Genomic DNA, 24,006 nt, shown 5'->3' on the forward strand with positions numbered 1-24,006 from the left:
CACAAGGAAGGGTGCACTGTATTTAAAAAGTTGGACATGCACTTATACATTTCACATGTCCTAGAAGTGGAAAACACCCAAATTAGTTTTTCATCACTTAACAGCCTATCTCTCCTGTAGGATAACATTGAGCTATCTTATTACATTTATAAAGTGATAACTTTGGTTTAGGAGGAGGTAAAAATATCATGTTTTGGTGTTTAGGGAACTGCAGTTAAAATCCACTTGAACTGTAAAGTCAGACTTTAATTCACAATTCTGAAAATATGACTTTTAGAAACTTGGGATTTATGTGTCCTCCCCATTTAGTGCCTGCAGTCTGTTTCCGGGATCACATGGCTAGGTGTAGTTTGAAGTTTGCCTTTGTGGCTTCCTTTAAGATAGCCATACAATAGAGAGACTAAGGCCCTCATTATGACCCTGGCGGCCCAAAGACCGCCAGGGCCACGGTGTCAGTTTCACTGCCAACAGGCTGGCGATGAATACTGCCAAATTATGAGTGTGGCGGGTTGACCTCTGCCAACCCGCCACCTCACCGCTCATACCGCCAGGGCAGTGTGACCCGCTGGGACAGAGATGAGCAACTTTGACCCGGCAGTCAACAGAAGACCGCCAGCAGTATTGGAAGCCGGCTTTCCACCAGGGTTTCTGCGGCAGTAGCACCGCCATGAAAACCCAGGCGGAAAGGCTACCGTTGACAGGGAATTTCTTCACTGTCACTGGCAGACGACCCCCCCAGCAAGCACAATGCCTTCCCACACCCCACTTCCAGGTACAGCACCCACCACCACACCTTCCAGGTACAGCACCCCTGTCACTGCATACATGCACACAGACACCGACACGCACACCGCATACACTAATTCACCAACACTGACATACATGCATTCACTCACATGCATTGACTTCAACACACATACTCGCATTCACCACAACACACATACTCACATTCACCACAACCCTCATACTCTCATACACACATACATTCATACACACATACACACTTACATTCATACATGCAAACACACACGCATACACACTCAAATGTACACACACAGACAACACCGACTCACACATGCGCACACAACACCCCTCACCCTCCCACCCCCCTCCCCTGTCAGACATCCAACTTACCTTGTCCGGCGAGGAGGTCGCCCAGCAGGGAAGGGGCACTTCCACTGCTGGCAGCGCTACGCCATCAGGACACCGCCAGGCCGTATTACAGGTTGTAATGCCGCTGGCAAGAGTCCTGGTGGAGTTCTCATAGGTTACAGCCTGCAGCTTTGTCCCGTTGGAGCTCTTCAACTTCAAATACTAAGTACAAATGAAAAAATCTTCATGGTGACCTTTTCCAGTGACTCAACGACAACGCCTCCTCCTCGGACACCACCGGCTGGCCCTGCCTCGCTGAACTTTAGCTTCTCATATAATTTTCTTCAGAATTCTTCTAAGTCTGGAGGTAATCAGGGACCGGGCCCAATCAATGTTATGTTTCTGAACTGCGCTTGATTGCGGTCAGCAGTTGGTGCTTTGATCTTTTAGGTGCTATTTTTAACTTAATCATTTTAAAATTCACAACTGCAGTTCTACCTATTATATTTTAGTTGTTTCGCTGTCAAATGATTTATTAAAATGCACTCTATTTTTCTAAATTTTCAAGAATTGATTTACCGACCACCGGGCCCTCTTACAAATTTTGTCCAAACTTGGATGAATTTGATGGAACCTATGGTCATGTCCCCTAAGGCAATTATTTTAGGAGATTTTAACATCCACTTTGATGAGACCTGCAATCCAGTGGTTAGGGATTTTTTTACATCTCATGGAGGCCCTGGGTGGAACCCTTAGAGTCTCGGTAGCTACCCATATAGCGGGACACATATTAGATGGTGTTTTTGCTTGTACTTCCATACAGTTGGCTCTAACTAATACCCAGTTAAGTTGGACTGATCATCACCTGCTGAGTTTTAAAATTGATACTACTCATCTCCCTGCTTTGTATGAAGTGGAGACCAAAGTAATTAGGCCATTGAAGCAGATTGAAGTGAAAGAGTTAGCTCCTGCCTTAGAAGAGGGTTGGGACAGGGCCAAGAAGTCGTCTCTGCCCCTGCGTGACAGCTTCCATCAAGGTGTTGAAACGGCCATGGCTCAATTGACTCCTCCTAAGATCTTGGGGCCCTGTAGTGGGAAGAAGCCTAGCCAACCCTGGTTCATGAGCGAACTCAAATCTTTTCAGAGAAACTACCGGCAACAGGAGCACCGGTGGAAACTAAACCCAGTCCCTGAGGAAAGGGACACATTAAAGTCCACCCTCAAAGCTTACAAAGCAGCGCGTTTTTAGGCTAAATCTAGTTTTTATACTGCCAAAGTCAAGGAGGCATTGAATGCCCTAGAAAACTGTTTAAGGTGATAAAGACATTATCTACTCCCTTTAGGCCATCCAATCTGGAAAATTCCCAGGAGTTCTGCAATAAGGTAGCTAGGCACTTTGAGAACAAAATCCTCCAAATACATGGCAATTTTGTTCCTTATGAGGTTTCTAGGGAACACTTTTCTGTGCGTCCCCGGATTCTAAAGCTAGCTGCAAAGTCCTATCTGACTTTCATATCCCTACCCAACATAGTATCAGAAAGATGATTCTAGAAATAAAGTTTGGGTTCCCCTCTGGACCCGTGTCCCCCTTCTATTTTTAAATTGGCTCCAGGCCTGATGGCTTGGGCTCTAGTTCCCATTTTTCAGGAGGTTCTAAATTCTGGGATTTATCCCTCTACATGGAAGGAGACCATAGTTGTTCCCCTAAAGAAGAAGCAAGATGGTGATAGCCAGGATCTAAACAATTTACGGCCAATAGCGCTTTTCCCTTTTCTGGCAAAAATGTTAGAGAAAATCTTGAATGTGGAACTGGTTGAATTCTTAGCGGAATTTGGAGGCCTTGACTCCTCTCAACATGGTTTTAGAAAGGTGCACAGTACGGAGACTGCCCTTATTTCATCCTCTGATGTTATTCGGAGACTGGCAGACGAAGGTCAAGGGGCCATCCTAGTATTATTAGATCTATCGGCGGCGTTTGACACTATCTCCCCTCATCTACTGATGTCCCACCTTTACCAAGTAGGGATTACAGAGCAAGCCTTTAAGCTTCTGGAAACTTTTTTGACCAACAGACGGACCACTGTTAGTTGTGGTAATTTTAGATCTACATCTTATCTACTTCCCTGCTGGATTCCACAGGGATCTTCTCTGAGTCCCACTTTGTTTAATGTGTATGTTGCCCCGCTGGCAACTTTGATTCGATCCTTTGGATTTATCCCGACCTCCTATGCGGATGATACTCAGCTCATCATCCCAGTTAAAAAGCCTTGGGAGGAGGTTGCGGATCGGTTCAACAATTGTATGCAAGCAGTTAGCAATTGGATGAAGACTAACTGTCTTAAAATGAATGCTACCAAAACCGAAATCCTTTGTTTTGGGCCAGGAAAACAGCTATGGAATTCACGTTGGTGGCCGTCCGATTGCGGTACCCTTCCTGTTCCCACTACTATCAGTAGGAATCTGGGCATTCTCTTTGATGATCATTTATCCTTCAAAAGTCAGATGAATCACACCTTAAAGACATGCCTTTGGCTCATTAAAATGCTCAGGAAAATATTTCCTTATCTCCAGCATGAATGGAGAGTTTCTGCTACTTTAGCATTGATCATGTCCAAATTAGTTTATTGTAATTCCTTATTTCTTAATCTAGACAAGGCTTTGATTAACAAGTTGCAACTGGTCCAGAATTCGCCTGCTAGAGAGGTTCTTAACCTCTCTCGTTGGGCATCAGTTAGAGGGAGCCTTAAACAATTACACTGGCTCCCGGTGGCTCAGTGCATCATTTTCAAATCGCTCTGTTTGACTCACAAAGCTACTCACGGGATTGGTCCTCGATACCTTACCACCACAGGCTCTGTTGGCATGTTCCTAAAAGAAATCTTAGGTCTTTCAAAGCCCACAGAATTCAGGTCCCCCGCGCCTACAAAGCCAAATGGGGTGATAAAGCGTTCACCGTGGCTGCAGCAAAATGGTGGAACTCGCTTCCTTTGAATATCAGGCAAGAACCCTGTTACCTAAGGTTCAGGAAACTGGTTGAAACATGGCTCATTCCCCAATAGCCTCTGTCCTTTTCTGGGTTTTCCCTCCCTAGTAATCCTCTTTCTCTTTACCGTCCGCTTCTTTGGGTGGTTCCTCGCCGTTGTTTTTCCTTCTCTTCCACCTTTCTCTATCAGCGCTTCGATGCTCTTTGTGAGTCGGAATGCGCTTTATAAATCCGATATACATACATACATAAATTGGTGTGGGATTTTTTTTGTGTTGTGTTTTTAGTTTATCACTGTTTAAGTGCTGCATAAATACTTTACACATTGCCTCTAAGTTAAGCCTTACTGCTTCCGTGCCAAGCTACCAGAAGGCTGAGTACGGATTAATTTAGTGACTTTTGCGGTTTGGCATGACAGGGATTGTGGCTGTTTTTTTTTTTTTAGAAGGGTCACACCCCACCCACCCAACACCCCAATTTCTCACAATGGCCTGAGTGAATGGAGGCTGGGCCTTCTGTTTATAACATAAACATTGATAGGTGGTGACTCCTTAATTATACTATATGAAGTGACCCCCAAGGAAGTTAAACACTCCATAGAAACTGACCAAACAAGTTGATGTAGTGGAAGACTAACTATATCAACACAGTGATTAAGAGAAAATAATCTATCAACCACCTCTACATATGGAGACATTCACTGACACCCTCTTGGACTCCACCTCTGATATTATTAATGACCTCTCTAAACTATGAACCCTACAAAACCCTCAGCACATGCTTGTCAAGATAGCCACACTCTGTGCATCTTAGTCACCTCTTACCTCAGTCAATGGAACACATGCTATCACTTGGGGGTGATCACCAGATCATTTATTATAACATAAAACTAACACACCACCACTACCTAACAAAGTCGCACTTAATAGACCATGGAAGGATTTCAACACTTACAAATTCCAAACGGAGTTCTTGGAGATATCACTTCATATCCGATTGCAGTCTGTCAACCAACTCCACAACTAGCACACAGAAATCTTTGGCAAATGGTTCTCCAAAAAGACTCAAAAACCCACAAGGTCATGACACAAGGCGAGTTGGCTCCATTAAAATATAAACCTACTTAAAAAAGATCCCAGAACTCTAACACAACAATGGGAGAACTCATGATTAGAAACAAAAAAGACACGGAGTCAGCACACAGGCTTCTAGATACCATTAAAAAAAAAGCTAAAAAATAAATCCTACCACTCCAAGTGTACTTCAGACCACCAACTCAACTAACAACCTAATGGAAATTACCTGTGCACTGTGACAACCATATTGAACCATAGACAAAGTCAATTACTAACAAGAGCTCTGTAACTCAAGTGCAGAAAACCTAAAAAAAGGTGAAAAATATTGAGACCCAATGCCTAACTAAAACGGTCAGTAACCAGGACGATTCATGAAGATAACAACAGACTCAAAACAATACTTTTTTTGGTCCACTATCTATGAAAGAAACACATGAACTAATCAAGATTGTCAGCACTGTAAGATCTTCTGCACACCCATGACCATCAAACATATTCGAATTTATTCTTGAAGCTACCATTTTAGCTACACCAGCCAGGCCTATCAATACCTATTGTCTGGAAAATATGACAGTGAGTTAGACATATGCACCATAAAGCGAGTTCTAAAAAAGCGAAGGATTGGACCCCAAGACAAAAATGTCAAACCGATATCTACTGACTCTCCTGGGTAGGCTGACTAAAAAGAAAAGCAATATGTATCCAGACATTAGATTCTCAAGCAAAACAGCATCCCCCTGGACCACTAGACATGTTTCCAACTTAGAAGAGGCACAGAATCATCTCAAATCACAATTTTGTAAGACATCGTGAACACAGAAGGCACCAATGGAACTGCAGTTCCCTACCTGCTAGACCTCTCCACTACTACTCAGAAGAATGAGAGACAGCAATACAGCACTAAAATGAATTTGGTCCTACTTAACAGAACACAAATTGTTTTACTAACCTCCACCTTTCACCAGCACCATTCTGATGTAAAGTAGGTGTTCCACAAGGCTCAGCAACTGCCCTTATTCTCATCAAACTCACAGCACCAGTTTCTAAGCTTATAGACTCCTTTAAACGAACCCATTAGTGCTATGCCAATAACACCAAGATTATCTTGCACTGAAAGAATCATCAGACCTTTGAACATGTGAACTTATTAAATACCTACAGTCAGTTGACAGGTTGTTACAGAATAACCTGCAACTAAACCTTTCTAAAAACTGAGACCCCCACTTGTGTTATATGAAGAAGTTAGGACCCAACATTAACATGAAATGGGATCTCCTCCCGCAACATATTTTTTTGGGAAGTAAACATCTTGATTAAGATTTACAAAATCGCAATGTCAGAGTACTGTGACGAAAAGCGCCTTAAACGTTACAAGGGCTACCAACATAGGACTCAAGCTTCAACAGTACTAATGAAATCATGTCTAGATTACTCCAACTGACTCAACATCAGGCCTATTAAATGTTTAATCAACAAACTTCGATGAACAGAAAACACCACCACCAAACACATCTGTAGCCAGAACAAAAGCAACCACATCAGCCCTACTCTGACGACCTTTCACTGGTTAGCTGCATAAAAGCCCCTTGCACCACACATTGGCATACCAAAGTACTTATTCAATATTTCTATAATAGCAAATACAACATTTCAACGGAAGGATGGTCCTCAGATCAAACAATGGCACCAATACTTATCAGGCAACCTCACAGAAGAACATATGCAAGTACAAGCTCATTCTCAGTAGAAACCTGAAAGCTCTGGAACACACTGTTGAAGAAAATGAGATCAACAATCACCTTGTCATTTAGAAAAGCAACATAAACCTGGCTATTCCTCATAATATGGCTCAGTCTGGAAGATAATTACATGAACTGAATGGGGCATAGCTATCTAAGCCAAAAACAACCACTTCCAGCCACAAGGATCAAAACTCCACTGCAGAGACCAGATATTATTAGTGGAATCCTACACTGCCCTGCCAACATACATAGTCCTATATGATGCTAACCTCTGTCTCAAGCTCTATCTACAACATTATCACCATAAATATGGTAAGTACCACAAGCACAGCTGGAGCTACTACAATACTCTCTGCAACAACAATGCTTATATGATGTTAAACTCTTAAACCAATCTCCTCCTCTGCCTCCAAACCGTATAGACTCAAGACAACTTTTGCTACACAGAAAAAACATCCAACACTCTCCCATCCATACACCTGAAAGAATCCCAAGTGAAAACTGGAGAGTTTCCATGTTCTTGTCAGTGTAAAGAAGCATTGCACAAATTCAGAGTTATTTGGAGTCAAAATTAACTCAAGAAAGGGGAAAGTATTTTACGTCTTGCTAAGGTATGAAAAGTGCTCTAAAATAACAATACAGCACAACACCTTTCAGAACATTCAGTAAGCTATTGTCCAGCGGCACTCAGTTTTGGTTTGGAGGAGGTGCTTTGAAACCTCTAAAAAGAGCCAAGAGACTTCCGTGCCAACCCTGATAATAGTACTGCAGTAGAATGCATTCCAAAAAAGTTATTAAAGTAAATCATTTTACATTAAGACATCATTCATGTCTTCTACCTAGTCAATCAGCCGATTATTATGTGTCATCCAACGCATCAACAGATTTTAGGTAATGGTTTCATGATTTCGACAGCAAGACTAAATAAGCACCTAGACAATGATGGCAGATTAGAAATCGCAGGCTGACCTAGCTTGTCCATGTGCATGCCTGATGGTGCACAACAATACCAGGGAACAAATGCTTTTCTGCTCTTATTGCAAAATTGATCCCCTATATGCCTTTTTGAAGTGTTAATAGCACTATCTTTACTACTTATGATGAAATGAAAGTTTATACTTCTCTGTCCTTTCTATGAAGATCATACTTATATTAACTCTCAGCCATATCTGATATGTCATCTAAATTACCACATTGAAATATGATGACCTCATCTACTATACACAATCTCTTTAAGAATTATTAAGATCTGTAATCTCTTCACGAGGAATCAATCACAAAATATATATATATATATATATTCACATTAAAAAAAACAAAGGTTTCAGGGACGTTATAGTTAGGCTCACAATTTAAACCTACAAAACCATAGAAATTCACCAGTTATAGTTAGAGTTATCTCAAGTAGCTAGAACTCGTGCCCTCACCGTTCACAGTTTGTCATAAATGTTACGGCAAATATTACAGGGATATTATCAATGATGTTGTCAAAGACATCATGAGTGCTGTAGCTTGTGGAGTAATTAGCAGTGCAGGGCAAGGGCGCAAGTTATAGTTACCTTAGGGTGCGAGTTACAGTTACTTAAGATAACTATAACTGGTGAATTTCCATGGCTTTGTACATTTAAAATGTGAGGCTAACTACAATGTTCCTGTAACCTGTGTTTTTTTTCAGTGAATTTCTATTTTATTTAAATTCTATTCCCAAACTATTATGTTCCTGTAACCTTTGTTTTTTTCAGTGAATTTCTATGGTTTCTATAACGTATAGTAATTGTCATCACTATACATGAATCCAACTACCATCGAGCACTGCATTTGGCCACAAGCATCCAATTTAACACCATGCAAGGCCTTCACCCATGCACAGCAGGGGTTGCCCACAAGGTCTGGCCTGCTGCCAGTTCCTGCGGTCAACCACCCAACCCTACTCTGCACACGGCCCTTTGGCCGTGCATGGCAGGAGTTAGCCTATCTTTCTGGGTTTGGGAATAGGTGAAAGAAGGTGTATCTGAGGGTGAGAGTGGCTGTAAGAGTCTCCGACAGTGCGCGCATCACTGCCTTAGTGAGTGGGTCAGTGTCTGCACAGGTGTGTAAGTGGCTGCATGAGTGTGTGAGTGGGTGCATGAGGGTCTGAGTGGGGCTGTGAGTGGGTGCATGAGTGTCTGGGGGACTGAGAGGCTGCGTAAGGGTCTGAGTGGGTGTGTGAGTGAGAGAAAAAGATTGAAAGAGAGAGAGAAAAACAGAGGTAGAGAGATAGAGAGTTTTTTTAGGGTTTGATGGATGCTATATTTAAATTGAAAATAAAGATGTATTTGTCAATTAAAAAGAGCGGGATCACCTTTCAGTATGAGCCTTAAACATTTGAATGAAAAAAAGGAGGGAAATGATCAGGGACACACCTGGTCTCAAACCCTCAACGCTCAATATATATATGGGGTGTTGGTCCCCAGGGCCATCAGTGGCTCCACGAGGGGGGCCGCGCCACTCCGTTCAACATGTATAGCCCAAAGAAGTGGTGGTCCCCGGGGTTTGACCTCCTTTACACATCCTACTATTTTCCCCAGGGCGTTCCCAGGGCTGAAGAATTGCCGTGCCCCCCCCACCTTATTGGCTAACTGCCCCAGGGAGGTGGTGGTCCCCAGGGCTGCAGGTGGGGCCCACACACCCCGCACCCCATTTCTATGATGACCCAAGGGTGGTGGTCCCCAGGGCGTGGGGGAGGCCACTCAGCCTCCGCTACATTCTAAAAGCATTTTGCCCCAGGGGCGCGAGGTGGCCATGGGACTCCCAGCACATATTTCATTAATCACCCCAGGGAGGTCGTGGTCCCAGGGCTGAGGGGCCCCAGGGCCCCTCTATTAAAAACAAATCAGTGCCATCGGGACCTGGCCCACCAAGGGGGCATACTTAAAAACCAAGCACAGGAACCCATGCTTTTTTTTGTTTTTTTTTTAACCACAGATTTGTGACCCCCATCGTGATTTTGCAGTAACATTTAAAACATTTTTTAGCCCTGGGGTGGTCCCTTTGGGACCCCAGCACCAGAGCGAAGTGGTAGTTCGTTCATATCCTGGCCCCTTTTATATATATATATTTTTTTTTCTGGGACTCTGCCAAAGTAAAGTCCCAAAATGGCTGCCAAAACTTCATTAGTGAAGTGTTGATAGCCAATCAGATCTCAGCACGAGATCAGGCGGGGTCGCAAATCCTTTGCATCCCTAGATATACAAATTTAGATTTTCTTCAATTTCTCAAAAACTACTGAACAGATTTACACCAATTAACAAGCAGGGCTCTTTCTGGGCCAAGAGTTACCTTTATGCCAAATTTGGTGTAATTCCATCCAGTGGTTTTGGAGCTGTCGCTATTCAATTTTTCCTATGGGAATTTCCATTGGAAATGCCCTAAATGTCACTAACCCCCCCCCCCTTTATCTCGGTCCCCGCTTCCCGGATCACCCTGAAACTTTCCAGACAGCAGCTCACGTGACTGTGGAATTTTTTGGGAAATTTTTGTGATGATTCATGAAGCGGCGCCAAAGATATAGGCAAGCTAAAAAACACATTTATATATATATATATATATGTGTGTGCGTGCTATAATTACAGAAATTCCTTTGTGGAAAAAATGTTAGCTGGTCCTATCATAAAATGCTGTTTTCCCATTAGAAATGTGCGCTATAATTCAAGGGCATGAAAAGAACCATCAGTGCTCAAAAGGTTAGCATTAGGAACTGAATATGTAATGTGATCATTCATGAAGGACTGAATTATTCTAAGGTGATCAAAATGACTGAACAGTAGAAGCCACTTACCTTGCCAGGTCTGAAAAAGACCTTTGTTAACCCAAATTTGTAGTCATTCTCATTTAAGCCCAAAGCTTTGAACAAAGCCTGTAACATAAAACAGAGATCAGTCGCCTTGCAAGCCACAAAAACATCTTCAAAGTTAAAAATACCCGTCTTAAAGATCAATAGTTTTACTAAGCATGAAGAGAAAAATGAACGTTACAGTCAATTAATTTTGTCATCCATTATATGAATTCATACCTTGCAGAAGAGTCTTGGATCCAGCCGAGTCAGCTTAGCTGGCATATACTTTTTATACATGTTGTACAGTTCATGAAATGAGGCTCGTGATGGGAACCCACCCTGCATCAAGTCCAAAACAGATACCATGCCTAAAAAAAATGACATACATTCATGCAAAATGTAATTCAGAAACAAATATGAATATCAGTTAGAAAAGTGTTCTGTTCAATCTTTTGGGCAAATGAGAATGTGTTGTAAAATTACTGAAAACACACAAGTAACTTATTATCAAACTGGTATAAAACTTCCTTAAACAGTCCCCTACAGTTTTCATATACATTCGGGTGGATGTAGGCACAGGTACCGAAACAAGGTACGTCAACTGAAAACATTCTCCAAGATCACTTGGCAAATCCTGACCCAAGCATCACAGTCAAAAAGTAGTCTTTGACACTGCTTTGTTGAGAACAATACAATGTCTTCCAATGTATCTCCAGTACAGTCTACTCTGTACCACAAATCTAGTAATTAAAGAACATTTAAAGGCTTAAGTAGCTGGGCCTGGTTTAATAGCTAATTTTCAAATCGTGTTAATATAAAACATGGTCTGTTTGATGATAACTTCATGCTCCATACCAGGGAAACAACTGCCTGATCTCTAATGGAAAAGAGATACATGGTCAAAGAAACCTTCTAGCAGAAAATGACTCACATCATGACTTTGGTACAGCATGGCCTAAGAAAGATGTAACCAGTACTGAAGGAGTTTTAAAAAGAAACACGACATCCGTGTGCCTTTAATTGACAGAAAGTGTCATTCTTGTTTGATTTATGCATACTTAGGATAAAGGAGCACAGACATAGGTCTATGTTGCAGATGGTTTTGGTGGCTATGGTCCGTTGACATAGGGTTTGGCAAATGAGAACGGAAACAGCACTGATATCGCTTAGACACCAATGATAAAATTGTATTTTCCTTTAACTTTTGATAATGCACAAAATCTAACTTTGAGGGGTTAATGAGTGCTGTGTAATCACACTACAACAAACATGCAAGATATTAAAACTTCAAAAAGGAGAATTACAGGAAAAAATCATATTAAATACTAAAAACTATGGGGGTGATTCTAACCCCGGCGGTCTTAGACCGCCGGGGCCAGGGTCGGCGGGAGCACCGCCGACAGACCGGCGGTGCCGCGGTCAGTGCAGGAAAACCGGCGGTCTCCCGCCGGTTTTCCGCTGCCCCTTGGAATCCTCCAAGGCGGCGCAGCTTGCTGCGCCGCCGAGGGGATTCCGACCCCCCCTACCGCCATCCAGTTCCCGGCGGTCCGCCCGCCGGGAACCGGATGGCGGTAGAGGGGGTCGCGGGGCCCCTGGGGGCCCCTGCAGTGCCCATGCCACTGGCATGGGCACTGTAGGGGCCCCCGTAAGAGGGCCCCTAAATGTATTTCACTGTCTGCTGCGCAGACAGTGAAATACGCGACGGGTGCAACTGCACCCGTCGCACAGCTTCCACTCCGCCGGCTCGATTCCGAGCCGGCTTCATCGTGGAAGCCTCTTTCCCGCTGGGCTGGCGGGCGGCCTGAAGGCGGCCGCCCGCCAGCCCAGCGGGAATGTCAGAATTACCGCCACGGTCTTTCGACCGCGGAACGGTAACCTGACGGCGGGACTTTGGCGGGCGGCCTCCGCCGCCCGCCAAGGTCAGGATGAGGGCCTATGTGTCAATGATTAGCTGGCATCGAAAGAGGAAAGAAATGTGATGTAGAATATCTTTTACCGACCATATAATACATGGGTGCTGACATTTGGTTGGACTTACAGCATTCTGAAAATGAACCCAAAATAATGTTTTGGGCTGAGAACACAGAACTCCGCACACTTATTCTGGCCTCGGAACGAACAGTGGAATTGGCCTCCTTTCATCTTAGGAACTTTCACTTGCTGTCAATCAAACCAAAAGTTACTTTCAAAATGTCGTATTTGTTGTAAAACTGTTTTAATGGCTGTTGCCTCGATTCCCTGGCATAAAACAGCATTATAAATGTAAAACACTACTAACTAAGTTTAAATCTACTTAGAATTTAGATTATGGTGTTACCCAGGGAAACCAGTGGAAACCAGTTTTCCACAGATGTCCGTTTGCACATCTATAGGACGAATTGTTATCTGGAACAGAACAGAAAGATGGTGGTGAGCTGGTGTGGGCAGTGCTAGAGGGTGGTAAAGGACTGAGGTGGTGAGCCTATATGGGCACTGCGAGGGGGGTAGGATGGTGAAGAGACGTGGTGGAACCTGCCCACGTTTGATGCATATGGACTCCTAACCCGCACACACTTTAGTTATGCCTGCATTTTAAAGTTCAAGTACGTTATTAGATAATGTTTGAAATTACAGATAATCAACACCCCATGCTATGGGCATCGAGATTCAATTTGATGACAGATATTGCAACTTGAGGCATATCTTTTTGGTTATGCTCAAAACTAGCTAACTTTTTTTTTTTTAAGTGTTAATCTGCATGTGGTTACCAAAGCAAAGGGTGTGGAGGAAGAGCACATCATCAACTTCGGTCCACGGACTTAACCAATGTAACTAACTGCCCGACAACTCAGGAACGCACCCTCTAGAAGTATATTTTATAAATTAAGAGAATAACTGCCACTCCATCTTCGACTGGTAAATAATTAATTTAACCCCTGTCAACAAATTACTTTTCAAAATCCCAGAGACTCCGCTTGTTTTAGCATTTAAAGGCTTTAACATATTGTTATGAGTCTACAGTTATAGTTGTCCAATACTATTGTTCACTGCTTAATTGATAACATAAACGTGCTTCGCCCAAAGCTGCTCTCCAAAGGTTGCACAAGGTCAAGATTTGCTCGACTTTAATGCAGGCCCGCCCACGCACCCACCACCGTCCACAACGCTAGCGCCACCCGTGCCAGTGACTGGGAAACAGAAAGGGCAAAGGGCACAGAGTGCATTTACGTTAGGGAAAACATAATTAAGTTCACATAACATTTTAACTACTTTGTATCTTATGTGACAAATATGAAATACAATTGAGGAAAACATGGTCAGAACATGGGCGGCTCCTTTGCAATGGCGAAGGAGTGTCACCCCACTGGCTCAGAGCCAGAAGCTGAAAAATAAAACAATATTTTACTATTGTTTTATTTTGCAGCTGCTGGCTCAGCCAGCATGTGCAGGGAGGGGTGGGGCTGAGCCATGGGAGGGAGAAGGAGGAGTGAAGTGCACTAAGAGCGCATGTCAGCTGGACAGCCAGGTTGGAGTATCAGCACAGACTCCAATGCACTGTCTGAGCAGTAGACCAAGCACCTCATACTAATCCTGGCGCTTCTCTCATGCTAGATAGAGCATGAGAGAAGCGCCAGGATTGTATGGGGGAGCATATGCTGGTGTCTCTGGGACTGCTGGGACACCAACACCATCGGGAGAGAAACAAGGTGGTGGCAGACAGGTAAGTTTTATTATTATTATTTTATCATTAATTTATTGTCCCCCATCTACCCCTCTCGCACCTTCCCTTGAGGAGTGTGGTGGCCAAAACTGTTCTAAACCATTAAATATATATTTTTAGAGCTATACTTGGCAACAAAGAGTCAGGATTTCAACCTCAAAGCAACGTTCATTAAAAATAGAACACTGCATTTCCTTACAATAAACATCTTGCTCAGTTTCTCCTCCAAGCAATACATTTTAGAAAATTACTCATCAGTGAAGCTGACTTTTCTACCTTGGTTCTCACGTCAAAGAAACATTCTGTATTCATTACATTATAAATTTAAGAGTGAAGTTTTCTAAACAGAATTTTGCAAACAAGAATATTTTGGAAAAACAGCACTGCTAGCCTTTCACTGAAGTACATTTGAAAATATTTTTTTTAAGAGAAAGGTTAATAGCAGGTGATAAATACATGATTGTATCTAAATGATTGACATTTACTTCTAAAAGATGTTAAGCTTGTAGAGTAGCCACTCATTTCATTTTTCGGTCACAAGTAAATTATTGCGGCTGTTTTGTTTTTTATTTACAGTTATGTCACTTGTTATGCTGAATGTCATCTGCTTTTTATATTTATTTTAGGCTGTACACATTGTAACTTAAGTAAAGCTTTCCAAAACTATCTCGTTGAGCTTACAAATATAACACTATATAACGTACTCTCTTCAAAACTTTGCAAAACTAAAAGGAAGAGTAAACACACACATCTGTCAGAAGTTTACCACTGCGCCACAAAGGGCATGCACGCCCGGGTGTCATCTAGAACAGATAATCTGCTGCGAAATACTGCACAATCCTGAAATTACTTGAATTATTTATTCAGCTCCTGATACAGAAATGGGTAGCAAGAAAATAGTGGTGCTAAATTGTGGCAACTGTCAGTAACCGTCTCCCCAAACTATGCTTGGCTCCTGGATGATAACCCTTTTAACTATATATTTGTTTTACGTAGGTTACAATGTTTAAGCCTCCTTGGCACATTGCAAACAATACACACTGGTAGTTACCATTCCGAATCTAGAAGTCAGCTTTGACAAAAGCACGTCCTTAACTATGTGTAGATTCGCACCAAGACCTGCCGGTATGCTTCAGCTGTCTGCATCTGTTTTCCTAAATGGTGCTTGCCCTTCTACTGCTTCAACCCCCACAAGAATCAACATAATAAGGTTATACGATGCCCTCTTCATCCTTTACTTCCCTTACCTGGGTTAGAGAGATTTGCCAAAATATCAAAGGACAAATACGGACGGTCCTTAACATCATCAATATTCATCTAGTGTATATTATGATATCATTATTTTCAGGGCACTTTGAAGGCCAGTCGTTCTGTGTTCTTACAGTATATCATTTGACAGCTTGAATTCGAATCGTTCAAACATCCCAAGTACAGCAAACTGCACACAAATGTGTACATCACCTTCTTCTTTGTGTCTTCTTCATTTAGACAAAGTGGCTTTTGGTGCATGTACAGTATTTGTCTAATGCTGCAATCACAATTGTGGATTGTGTCAGCGTGACGCTTCTTGTGTGAGACTAATGACCCACTAGAATCCCCCCGCAGATTGCCTTCAAACGATAAACCAGGTCTCGCATGCAGTGTTTCTTTCAACTGCAAAGCAGTCTCACTGGAGTACTTTTGTAGCATCATATGTCATCTAAGTTCCCTCCATTTTTCAATTCTTAATTTAATTGTGGTCAGTAGAATATTAGGTCCATTTCTGTATTATTCTACAGGGAAAGCCTCACTTCCCGGTTCTTACCACACCAAACTCGGTTTCCACATTAAATGTATTGTGATAACCCTTTAACTGCTCCATTGAGGCCATGCGGCAGTCTCGCCTCCTACCATGACTACTCCGATACTCAAACTGCCATTTCAGCATCAAGTCCAGAACGCAATCCTAGTATGCTATGAGCACTGTCCCATGTAGTTTTCGGTATTTGTTTGGCTTTCATGTTTTATATGATAAGACAATCTACCTGTGCTGCCTGGTTCCAATATGCCTACTATTAACCATTTCTGGTATGTATCTCTTCTGATAGTGACGGATAAAATTGTGCTACCCAATGTGACAAATATTAAAGTTTGACATCCTCAGATTGTGCCACCACATGTAATGTTTATAGCTGTTGTTGAAGTTTCTCCTGGTAACATTTTGCCCCTTTGAGCAACATTAGGATACATATTCCTGGAGAGGACACTGACAATACTAGAAATCCAAGCGAGAAATTATAACTGTGGAGCCACCACCATCTTAATAGGTTGTACCCTCCAATCAACTGTAGAAATTTCGGCACAGGAAAATCAACTTTTTCCCAGGCCTAACCGTTTTTAAAATATTTATAAATTACTCCAAATGTAGGCCCTACAGGCTCATAGGGCAAGGTGCATAGTGTTTAAAGAGTAAGGCGTGTGTATTTTAAAGTTAAATGTGCCAGAGTGAAAAACACCTCAAGACGTTTTTCACTGAAGTAAGGCTATGTCTCCAATAGACTAACACTGGGTTACCATATTACACCCGACATGTGAGAATTTCAGATTGGGCACATATAGAGAAATACTTATTATGCTCATCTGAACTGATATTAAAATCCTCTTTGAGGGTAAAGTCAGATTTTAAGTTACTATATTGAAAATGCCACTTTTAGAAAGTTGGCCTTTTTGTGGCTGAGCCAATTGTGAATTTCTGCCAGTGTCCAAGGTCACATGAACAGCTCTGTTATGTGTATTTGTAAAGCGCATAGGTGTATGTGCCTAGCCCTGCCTATGGCACTGTATGTGTATTTCATCCATTCAGGGAACAAAAATGGTCTTGGGTGTGGGGCAGGATGTTCCTAGGATGGCCTGAGGTTTGTACTTAAGCCTTCCTGAGCTTTAAAGGGTAGCTTGAGGTCTGTGCCATCTCCCTTCCTGACTTCTGAGGCTGCTTGTTCTGTCACTAGCAAACGCAGCTAACAACGAGGCCAGCCTGCGTCCACCTAGACAGATTGTAGTCAAACCCGGGAATGAGGGAAGATTAGATAAAGGGGGCATGCCCCATTCAAAGCCTAATTACAAGAATGGCACACTAAGAACCTCCATCAGAATACTCCTGGGTGTTTGGAAGATTCAGAAGAAGGACCGCCTTGCTGTCTGAAGAAAAGGAAAATGTTACTTACACAGAAAGCATTTGTTTGTGGCATGTAGTGCTGTAGATTCACATGCTCGGCATACTTCTGCCATCTAGTGTTGGGTCCAAAAGGTTGCAAGTTGTTTTTGTTCCGAAAAGTCTTTAGAGTCACGTGGTATAGTGTCTCCTCCTCTTGCTGGTAAAACGCAGGAGCATCAACTCAATCTTCAGATTGTTTTCCCGCAGTCGGTGTAGGAATGGAGTGATGTATAATATAAAGTGACTAAAAATGTCCCTGTGTGTTAATGTGTAGTAAAGATTACTACAACCACAGATGACCAGGGAGGTGGGTGGCCGCCTGTGAATCTACAGCTCTACATGCCACAAACAGATGCTTACTGGGTAAGTAACATTTCTCCATTTGATGGCATGTGTGGCTGTAGAGACCCATGTTCTGCATAGACTGTAAAGCAGCACCTCCCCAAAAGTGGTGGCTAACCTGTGGCTGATATATTTTGAAAGAGTATGTGGCACTGCCTGGAGTACATTAGCTTGTTGGCGTGCAAAGATATTCACACAGTAATGTTTAGTGAAAGTGTGTGGTGTAGCCCATGTTGCTGCTTTGCATACATCAACTATGGAAATGTTACCTAAAAAAGTCATAGATACACCTTATTTACAGGTTGAGTGTGCTCTGGGTGGAATAGGCAGTGGCCTTTTAGCTTTTGCATAGCAAGTTTGGATGCATTTGACGATCCATCTTGCTACAATACATTTAGTAACAGGATTGCCTTGATGTGGTGGGGAAAAAGGCAACAAAAAGTTGCTTGGACTTCCTAAAAGTTTTCTCCTATCAATACAGAACAACAGTGCTCTTTAACATCTAATGTCTGTAGTGCTCTTTCAGCACCCGAGTCTGGTTGAAGAAAGAAGACAGGCAATTCAATTATTTTATTAATATGAAAATGAGATACTACATTGGATAAAAATGTTGGGTTGGTACCAAGAACCACCTTATCCTTATGTATTTGGAAATAAGGTTCCTGTAAAGTTAATGTCTGGAGCTCACTAACACGTCTGAAGGAGGTTATGGCAACTAAAAATGCCAATTTCCATGACAGGAACTGTAAAGGACATGGGTGAAGTGGGTCAAATGGTGGGCCCCTAACTCTAGTGAAGACCATATTAAGGTTTCAAGAGGGCACTAGGGTTAGTCTTGGTGGCATTACTCTTTTGAGCCCTTCCTTAAATGCTTTCATAACTGGGATTTTGAAGAGTGTCAGGTATTGCCTGTTGAAAGATAAGATGCTACAGATGCTAAGTGGAGCCTTATGCTAAGTTTGTCTTCTGTAAATGAAGAAGGTAAAGGATGATATTTTGGACTAATACTTTGAAGGGATCTCAATTGCAAGTAATGCAAAAATGTACAAAACATTTCAATTTTGCTGTATAACATGCCCTAGAATATCCATACATTCTTGAGGTAGGTCTAAATTACCAAATTTCATGACTTCAGGAGCCAAATTGCAAGATTCGACTCCTTGAAATTGGGGTGTCTGATTTGACCTTGATTCTGAGTCAGAAGGTCCAGGTTGAGGGGAATCTTCTAATGTGGTACTACTGAAGGGTCTAATAGAGTGGTGAACCATGGTTGTCTGGCTCATGTGGTTTCCACTAGAATGAGTGAGAGAGCAGTTTGCCTGCGTTTCCGAACCAGATACGGAAGGATATTATTCTGTTGTGAAGTGGCCTATGTCTGGAAATCCCCACTTGTGAAAATAGGGGAGAAGGCCTCGGGGTGGAGTACTCACTCGTGGACCTGTTGCCGCATCCTGCTAAGAAGGCCTGCAAAATTGCTGTGTATTCCTGTGAGGTGTTCTGCTAACAAAAATATATTGTGGTGAATTGCTCAGTACCAAATGGTCTGTGCATGGCGAGACCCCTGTAGAGAATGTATCCCCCCCGTTCCCCGTTTCTGCACATAATACATGGTTGTCATGCTGTCTGTATGCATGACAACTACCTTGTTGGTGAGATGAATAACAAAGGCTTTGAGTGCTAGGTGAATAGCTAGCACCTATTGAAAGTTGACATGCAGTGCTCGATGTGTGTGATGCCAGAGACCCTGTACTCTGAGGTCCTGTAGTGAGCACCCCACCCTGTCTGAGAGGCATCCATTGTCAGAATGATTTGGGGAACAGGGTCCAGAAATTGCCGACCTTTTAACAGGTTGGCTTTGTTCCACCATTTAAGGGAGTGAAAGGTGTGGCTGTCCACTAACACTAAATCATCTAACTAACCCTGTGCCAGAGACCATTGTCGTGAAAGACATCCCTGCAATGGGCACATGTGAATACGAGCCTGTGGTACTATCACAATGCAAGAAGCCATCATTCCCAGGAGCTTCATGATTGATTGCACTGTTACTGGGTGGTTGGGACAAAAACGAGAAAGCTGTGTTTGAAAATGTGGTATTATTGTTGCCTTTAGATATGCTTTTCCGAACTGTGTATTGAGACTGGGCTGTAAATAGGGCTGTATCAGAAGTGGGTTATGATGTGACTTCTAAATGTTTATGGTGAAACCTAATTGATGAAGTAAATCTATTGTGACTTGGGTATGATGCAAGCATTGACTGAGATTTGCTGGCTTTGATGAGCCAATTGTTTAGGTAGACACGTATTTTTTGCCTACGCACGTGAGCCGCTTCTACTGTGAGGCATATTCTAAACACCCTTGGGGCTGTTGTGACTCTAAAAGGAAGCACTTTGAATTGGTAGTGATGTCCTTCTATCACAAATATGAGGTATTTGCAATGTGCTGGGTGTATAGGAATGTGAAAGTAAGCATCTGTTAGATCTTGTGTTGACAAAAAGTCACCTTGTTGCAACAATGGGATCGCATCCTGAAATGTGACCATGTGAAAGTGTTCTGATGTGATGTAATGATTTAACGGTCTGAGATCCAATATAAGTCTTAAAGAGCTGTCCTTTTTAGGGATGGGAAAGTATAGTGAATACACCCTGTTTCCCTCAGGTTGTAAGGAAACTGGCTCCATTACCCCTTTGAGAAGTAAGGCTTGCACTTCCTGTTTGAGGAGAGTGGGATGTTCTTGTGAGAGTTTGTGAGTGTGAGGGGTAATGTTTAGAGGTGTAGTATTAAGCTCCAGACAATAACTATGTTGGATATTATCCAACATCAATAGATCTGTGGTGATTTTTTGCCAATTGTGTAAAAAGAACTGAAGATGTCCTCCTACAGGTGTATGGTAATCGGAGGGAAGGTATAGTGAGCCACTGCTCTGTGCCAGTGAAGGAGGCTCGAGGGGAGGGTGTTTCCCCTACCTCTGTAGTTATTCCCTGTTAGAAATGGGGTCTTTGGTGGGCAGTCAGGTTGCCCCTATCCAAGCAAGGACCCTCACTCTAGTCAGGGTACGTCACACACAATCCAAATTATCCTATGCCCACCCTCTGGTATCTTGGTACTGAGTAGTCAGGCTTAACTTAAAAGGCAATGTGTAAAGCATTTGTGCAATAAAGCATGCAATAATACAGTATAAAAACCACAAGAATACACCACACAGGTTTAGAAAAATATAGACTATTTATTTGATTAATTGCAGGTCAAAACGATCAAGATTTGAAAAGTACCCTATGAAATATCACTTTAGAGAAAGATAAAAAGAGAGTCTGAAGTTCTTAAAAGCAATAAGTGTCTCTTGCAAGCACAAAGTACCTGGTTTACATCTAAATTATCTCCAAGAGACCGCAGAGGAGGAGATGCGTGGAAAACGGGGAGCTGTGCGTCGGTTTCTCCGGGCACACACAGACGATGCGTCAATGCTTTTCCACGCAAGGACTTTGCGTTGATTTCCGGTGTGCAGGCTTGGATCCTCTTCGGGTTTCAGGGTATTTGAACGCCCCGGGGATGATGCAGAGAAACCTTGGGTGTGCAGGATGAAGTCACAGGAGCTGCGTCGATCTGGTGGGCAATGCAGGGAAATTTCTGTTGCGCAGCAAGCGCTGTGTTGATTCTTCTCACAGTAAGTCGGGCTGTGTCGTTCCGGGTTGGCAATGCGTAGATCCAGTGGACCGTGCATTGAAGTTCCAGTTGCAAAGGTTGGTGCTGCGTCGATCTCCACTCAGGGAGTCGGACTGAATCGTTCCGGTTCGGCGTGCAGTGATTTTCTCACCGCAGGGCAGGCTGTGTGTTGAATACGGCAGGCTGTGCATCGATTTTCACAGAGATGAAGTATTTTTGGCCCAAGACTTCAGGAAACAGCAGGCAAGCTCAATCCAAGCCCTTGGAGAGCACTTCTTAGAGCCAGAGGGCAGCAAGGAAGCAGGGCAACAGCAAGGCAGCAGTCCATTGCAGAAAAGCAATCAGGTGAGTCCTTTGGGCAGCCAGGCACCACCTCTTAGCACGTTGCAGGTTCTGGTTCAGAATTCCTGTCCCAGTAGCTATCTTGTCAAGAAGTGTCTGCAGAAGTATTTGTAGAAGTGTATGAGTTGGTAGGGTCAGAGGCCCTGTTTAAATACCCAAATGTGCCTTTGAAGTGGCGGAGACTTCAAAGAGAGGCTTAGAAGTGCACAAGGTCCCCTTTCAGTTTCCATCCTGTCTGCCAGTAGGGGGTTTGGCAGTCCATTGTGTGAGGGCAGGCCATTGTCCTTTGACATGTAAATGTCAGGCCCTCCACCTTCCTGTCCCAGGAAGACCCATTCAGTATGCAGATGTGTGCAGTTGTGACTGAGCATCCTGTGTTTGGGGTTGTCTGAGTGAAATGCACAAGGAAGCTCTCAACTAAACCAGCCAAAGGTGGATTGTAAGGCACAGAAGGATTTATGCACAGAGAAATGGTCACTTTTTGAATCCAACTTCACCAGTCAGCAGGATTTTGTATTACCATTTTGGCCATACTAAATATGACCTTGTTACTCTTTTCAGAGCAGAATCTACCACTCAAACAGTATATGAGGGTAGCCCTAATGTTAGCCTATGAAAGGAGCAGGCCTCACAGCAGTGTAAAATGAATTTAGGAGTTTTACACTACCAGGACATATAAACTACAGAGGTATATGTCCTGCCTTTTCCGTACATACCATCCTGCTCTATGGGCTACCTAGGGCCTACCTTAGGGGTGACTTATATGTAGAAAAAGGGGAGTTTAAGGCTTGGCAAGTACTTTTAAATGGCAAGTGGAATTGGCAGTGAAACTGCACACACAGGCCTTGCAAAGGCACGCCTGGGACATGGTTAGGGGCTTCCTATGTGGGTGGCACAATCGGTGCTGCAGGACCACCAGTAGCATTTAATCTACAGGACCTTGGCACATGTAGTGCACCTTAACTAGGGATTTATAAGTACATTAAATAAGCCAATTAGGTATGAGCCAATGTCACCATGTTTTAAGGGATTTAGCATATGCACTTTAGCACTGGTAAGCAGTGGTAAAGTGCGCAGAGTCCTAAAACCAGCAAAAACAGTGTCAAAAACTAGAGGGAGGCAGGCAAAAAGTTGAGGGTGACCACCCTAAGGCTGTCATGTCTAACATTCTCTCTATAGGAAACCCCTGTAAAACCCTCTGTGAGATGGTGTTTGTTGTTGTCCCTTGTATGATTGCAAGGCTTCTGACGTAGAAGGCTTAGAGGCTGATTTAAGTTGAAGCCTACGAAAACTACCACAGGAGACAGGGGATTGTAACACCCCCATGGACTTTGCCACCTCATTGTCCTCCTTCATTTTCTCCAAAGCCTGATCGACATACATATAATAGACTGTTGTACTTCCTGCGTGAAGTCTAAAATGCACAATCTTGCGTGTGTGCGTGAAAGGACACAAGTGTCAATTCCTCTCGCTGCCGTGTCTGCTGAGTCTAAAGCACAGCAGATGGAGTTGTTGGAAATTAACTGCCAATTCCCTGACGACTTCTCTTATGCTTCTCCGAGAGGTACTGGAGAAACTGCTCCATTTCGTTCCACTGGGCACAATCGTATCTGGCAAGTAAGCCTTGTGTGTTGGCGACTTGCCAGCGATTGGCCGCTTGAGCAGCGACACGTTTGCCAGAAGCATCTAAGAAGCTTACTTTCCTTGTCAGGAGGTGGAGCACCCTGAGCTGATTGTAAGTTTGATCTTTTCCTGGCATTAGACATGACCAAGGAGTCAGCAGGAATGTGACCCTTAATAAAAACTGGGTCAGACGCGGAGGCCTTGTATTTTTCCCTCTACATGTGGAGTGATATCACGTGCTCTAGCAAGGTCTTGGAAAATACTGTTTACATGCCTTAACATACCCTTCAACATAGGTAGGTATTGTGTGAATTGATGTGAGGTGGTGAGTGGGCTGTTTGTGAAGAGGCACCTGATAGTATGCAGCTGCCCTCCCAATGAGTTCTTAAAACTAAGTGGTATCATCCAGTGGAGAAGATCTAGCTGGGTATACATCTGT

At 43.1% G+C, this 24,006-nt stretch overlaps 1 protein-coding gene across 7 annotated transcripts in view; it reads right to left on the bottom strand.

Annotated features, from left to right (window-relative positions):
* Positions 1-24,006, bottom strand: part of MYO6 (myosin VI) — an 892,076-nt gene that overhangs the window by 297,218 nt on the left and 570,852 nt on the right. For all 7 annotated transcript variants that reach the window (XM_069235652.1, XM_069235651.1, XM_069235650.1 and 4 more), the window contains exons 21-22: positions 10,945-11,075; positions 10,711-10,788 (exon numbers count right to left, since the gene is read on the bottom strand). In XM_069235652.1, coding sequence (XP_069091753.1) covers positions 10,711-10,788; positions 10,945-11,075 — 209 coding nt within the window. The remainder of the gene's footprint in view (positions 1-10,710; positions 10,789-10,944; positions 11,076-24,006) is intronic.

Source organism: Pleurodeles waltl, chromosome 5 (genome assembly GCF_031143425.1).
Source record: "Pleurodeles waltl isolate 20211129_DDA chromosome 5, aPleWal1.hap1.20221129, whole genome shotgun sequence".
Taxonomy (NCBI): Eukaryota; Metazoa; Chordata; class Amphibia; order Caudata; family Salamandridae; genus Pleurodeles; species Pleurodeles waltl.